The 4,645-nt window shown below is 50.1% G+C and overlaps 1 protein-coding gene across 1 annotated transcript; it reads right to left on the reverse strand.

Annotated features, from left to right (window-relative positions):
* Window positions 1-254: 254 nt before the first annotated feature.
* MYC (MYC proto-oncogene, bHLH transcription factor) lies at window positions 255-3,917 on the reverse strand. The gene is made up of 3 exons (XM_075352869.1): window positions 3,777-3,917; window positions 1,654-2,354; window positions 255-1,279 (listed from the first exon to the last, which is right to left on the reverse strand). The coding sequence occupies exons 2-3, from the start codon at window positions 2,330-2,332 to the stop codon at window positions 693-695; spliced, it is 1,266 nt and encodes a 421-aa protein (XP_075208984.1). The 5' UTR covers window positions 2,333-2,354; window positions 3,777-3,917; the 3' UTR covers window positions 255-692.
* Window positions 3,918-4,645: the final 728 nt, after the last annotated feature.

A 4,645-nucleotide genomic window follows, 5' to 3' on the forward strand; every position in this document is an offset into this window, starting at 1 on the left:
ATAAAAAAGGGGTTGTTTGTTTATACTTTTATACGAAAATGCATCTAAATAACGACATGTTGGTCAGCACCTTCTTCATCAGGGTCTTCAGAATTTGCACGGTCAGATCAAATATAGAAATATTAACCAAATGACAACTTTTTATAATAGAATATTTAAATATTAAACACAACCAAAAAAAGTAAAAAAAGTTGAATTAAAGGCATAACGGCAGTAACAAGCAGAGATGTTAACTTTGCCCCTTTTTTTTGCCAGTTGTTAGAAGTGAATATTAATACAAGTTACATCTATAAAGATTTTGTTAAAGATATTATTACACGTCAGCAACGTCCGATATAATCATCATAAAGCTATTTAGAGCAAAACTTCAGTATCTGTTTATAAGAAAAATAAAGTTTTAAATACAAAGATATGTAAAAACAAACAAGAAACAAACAAAAAAAAACAAAAACAAAAAAAAAGGTTCTGTTTCCCGTATATTCATTCATATATTGAGGCAGTATTAAGGTGCTGGCAAAATCTTTTTCGAAGACCAAGCCAAGGTTGTGTAGTTTTTTGTTTTTTTATCAATCCTTTGCATGCACTTGTCCATTAGTCTATAAGATCTTGTAGGATTGCGATAAGACAACCTTGAAATAGACTGTCAAAGTTCAGAAAATAAGAAGTCCAAGAGGAGGTTCTCGAGACAAAGTTCACAAACCCGAGCTCTTCAGCTGTCCGAGTCTCTGTTTTAATTGTTCTCTTTTGAGTTTTAACTGTTCGGACTCTCGGAGGAGCCGCCGCTCGTCCTCCTGCATGGAGATGACGTATTCCGTCGCCTTTTTGAGGATGACTACTTTGGGGGCTTTTTCGTTATTGGCTACTTCCGGGATCTGGTCTCTGAGCGCAAAAAAGCTCAGTTTGAGTTCGTTTCGCCTCTGTCGCTCCAAAACGTTGTGCGTCCGCCTCTTGTCGTTCTCTTCGCTGTCGGACGACCGGGGACTCGAGCACTTGCGGTTGGTGCTGATCTGTTTGAGGACTCGGCCGCTGCTTTCGAGCTTGGGCCGTTTGGAGGAAGGATAGTCCACTTTGGAGGAAGGAGGTGCCGCGTAGTTGTGCTGATGGATCGGTACGTGACACCTTTTGAGGACCAGAGGGCTGTGGTGGGGTCTGGACTGGTCCATCTTTTTGGATGCGGTATATCGTTTCTCGACGGTGACAACATCGATCTCCTCTTCCTCCTCATTTTCCTCCTCCTCATCATCATCTTCATCCTCTTCCTCCTCATCTTGTTCCTCTTCTGGAAAAGAAACAATGGATGCAAGTTAGTAATGCTGAACATTGAGGTCTTCTACAAGAGCTAAAGCCAGTCATCGAGAGATAAAGAGCAACAAAGGCAAAGTCATGAGAAGTCATTGTCCGTAGGATTCTTAGAAAGCGTGGCGGCGCGTCTCTGCCCTAAACTATCATTCATTGCCCAAACCACTTTCACTGGAAACCCCACCCACCACTGCAGTGCTGCAGATCTACAAAGCGACAACTTCCAACAGCTGGGAAAGATCAGACACTACAGGAACCCCACCCTCACCACACCACACCAACGGTGGGCACACACCAAACACGACCCCCAACCTATAGCTTTGCAGAAGGTCAATACCCAAGGCATGTACTCACCAGATTCTGAGCTGCAGCCGTTGATGCTGATGGGTGGCGTGTCCATATTAAGCTCCTGAACCAAGCACGGAGAGCCAACTTTGGAAATGCTATCATTCAACGGGTAAGGGAAGACCACCGAAGGGTCTATGCATTCAGAACTTGGATCCGGTAGGTATCCACTGCTGGTCCTGCTGGTTCCTATGGGGCTGAGGTTACCCTGGCACGTAGGAGACTTCTGTGGGCTTTGCTGCTGTTGGTTTTGGGAGGATACAGAATTCTCCTTCCTGGCAGCCTGGTAGGACGCCAGCTTTTCAGACACCACTTTCTCCAGCTTGGCTGCTGCCGAAAAGCCACTCCACATACAGTCCTGAATGATGATGGACTTTACAAACGTCTCGTCATCCTGGTCACAGATGAAGCTTTGATTCACCATGTCCCCTCCCAGAAACTCTGTGACCAGCTCAAGCTGGTCAGTAGACGGAAAAAGGCTGGACAGGCTGGATCTACGGCTGGGGGACCGTGGTGGGGTGGGCAAGAGCTCAAACTTCTTCCAGATGTCCTCACTGGGGGCCGGCGGCTGCAGACGGTTGTACTGCTGCTGGTAGAAATTCTCATCTTCGTCGAAGTAGAAGACCGGTTGCATAGTGTCATAATCCAGGTCGTAATTCCGGCTCTGGTAGTTGGAGTTTAAGGGCATGGTGAACTCCTTTACTGGTGACCTGCAAGAAGAACACGTGATTAGACTGGAAGAAAGAGGTCCACAGTAAAGACACTGCTACAAAGCCTCAGCTGTCACCAGAAGACATTTCCAGCCCGGCACTGATATATTAGGGGCTCAAACTTTCCCCGGGAACAAAGGAGCGAGTGTCAGGCGTGCACCTTCCAGGAAGAAGCCGGCTGTGCAGGGAGGAGGGGGATCACATGGAGTTCAGCCCCCAATACTACACCGGCTCCATACACCAATGTATACATGACGGGCACCGTCAGCTCCAGACTGACAGCCAGACACCGGCCCCCAGTGCCAGGCATTTAAATGCCAAAGACAGCCCCGCCACTCCAACAATGAAGCCCCTCTCCGCAATGACAACACCCTAGCCAACCCTGCACTATGACAGCCCCTCCTGGCTACACCGGTCTACATAGAGGGCTACTGGGAGAACGGGTAGGCTAGAAGACACTACACTATGACAGCCCATCCTGGCTACACAGTGGGCTACAGGTTGAAAGGTTGGGCTAGAAGACCCCACACTTATGGCATCCACTCCTGGCTATATAGGACTACATAGAGGGCTAAAAAAGAAACGGATGGGCTAGCTGCCCCCACACTGACAGTCCCTCCTATATGTATACACAAGACTATAGGAGGGCTACTGGATGAATGGTTAGGCTAAAAGACCCCGCACTATGACAGCCCCTCCTGGTTACACGTGACTATACAGAGGGCTACCTGCCAACCCATACTATGACAGCCAGGACTGTATATAGATGGCTACTACATGAACAGTTGGGCTAGCAGACCCTATACTATGACAGTCCTTCCTAGCTGTATACATAGGACTATGTAGAGGGCTACTGGATGAATGGTTGGGCTAGCAGACCCTGCACTATGACAGCCCCTCCTAGCTGTATACACAGGACTACTAGATGAATGGTTGGGCTAGCAGACCCCAAAGTATGACAGCCAAAACTATATAGAGGGCTACTGGATGAGCGGTTGGGCTAGCAGACCCTGCACTATGACAGCCCCTCCTAGCTGTATACACAGGACTATAGGGGGCTTCTGGATGAGCGGGTGGGCGAGCAGACCCTGTACCCTCCTAACATCTGTCATGTCTCACTGCACCCCCATCCTGACAGCTCCAATACAAGAGCACAAAAACACAGATTAACTTAGAACTTCGCAAACAATCCCCCAAAGGACAGATCAAACCCACCGCAAAAATTAGGAACCCCCCAAAAGTACAGGTCAGCCTCCCCCAGCAGCTCCATTAGTCAGCCTAAATCAACCCCACAAGACAAGAGAAACAATAAACCCCTCCAGACAGCGACAGCTCCCAATATCGGGACAATCCAATCGGCCGGATGTCCCCAGAGCGATGAAATCCTCCAAGCTCGGATGAAGCATAGAGCCGGGCCCTTACCCTGCGATGCAAGCCACAATTCCAGCCGTGATGTATCCTGTAGCCGTGCAATAATCCAGAGGACACAGCAGCCCTCCTCCTCCCCCCTAGATCCGGAGCGCACAGCCCGCCGCTGCAGACTCCAAAGCACAAAGTCGCGAGGCAGAGCGCGGAGAGGGTTTATATACGGGAGCCCCGGCCCACAGTTCGCGCCAAATCTGGAGGGCGGGGTGCAGGGGGCGGGGCCAGAGGCAGTGTGTGCGGTAATGTAGTAAGAGAGCCAGGCAGCGTTAACTCCTGCGCTGCCGGGGACAATGCGAACTGCGCCAATCCCGGGCAGCTGGGTGTGCGGGGCGGGGCAGAGTGCGCAGCGCTGGAGAGACCCCGGCATCGCCGCAGCGGGCGCCATAGAACGCTCAGTGCGGTCACGTGGGTCACTCTGCAACATTGTATCAAATGCGCCTCCTCAACGTTCTAAACCGCTGCTGTTGCCGGGCGACCGCAAACTGCGCTGAGGAAGCGAAATAGCCGTGTGCTCGCTGTTATCTGCCGCTGCCCGGACAACATTACATAATAGTGAGCTCATGATAGCGAGACGTGAGGCGGAATTACTGGCAGTGATCCGGAGTCTCCACACAACGCTCCGGGTCTGCAGAGGAGCAGCACACCCCCACCCACACCCACTCCCACACATACCTGCACTCTGCCTGAGGAGCATGGCCAGCAGGGGGCGCGCACTTCCTGCACCAGCACTTTCCCCTGGGTGGATGCAGCGAAAGATTAACTGTTTCCTGGCTCAGTGAAATCCGCCAGTTTCCAGCGTAGATAGAAGCACTGCATATGTTATATAATAGATCATGCACCGGTGACAGAAGAGGACACAAGAAAAG

Source organism: Anomaloglossus baeobatrachus, chromosome 6, assembly GCF_048569485.1.
Source record: "Anomaloglossus baeobatrachus isolate aAnoBae1 chromosome 6, aAnoBae1.hap1, whole genome shotgun sequence".
In the NCBI taxonomy this organism is placed as follows: Eukaryota; Metazoa; Chordata; class Amphibia; order Anura; family Aromobatidae; genus Anomaloglossus; species Anomaloglossus baeobatrachus.

What these genes read in the sequence shown, in the direction of transcription:
- MYC (XM_075352869.1), bottom strand. Translation starts at nt 2,332, where the DNA reads ATGCCCTTAAACTCCAACTACCAGAGCCGGAATTACGACCTGGATTAT. An exon ending in CGGCTGCAGCTCAGAATCTG is followed by an intron (nt 1,280 to 1,653) that starts GTGAGTACATGC and finishes TTTCTTTTCCAG; the next exon opens with AAGAGGAACAAGATGAGGAG.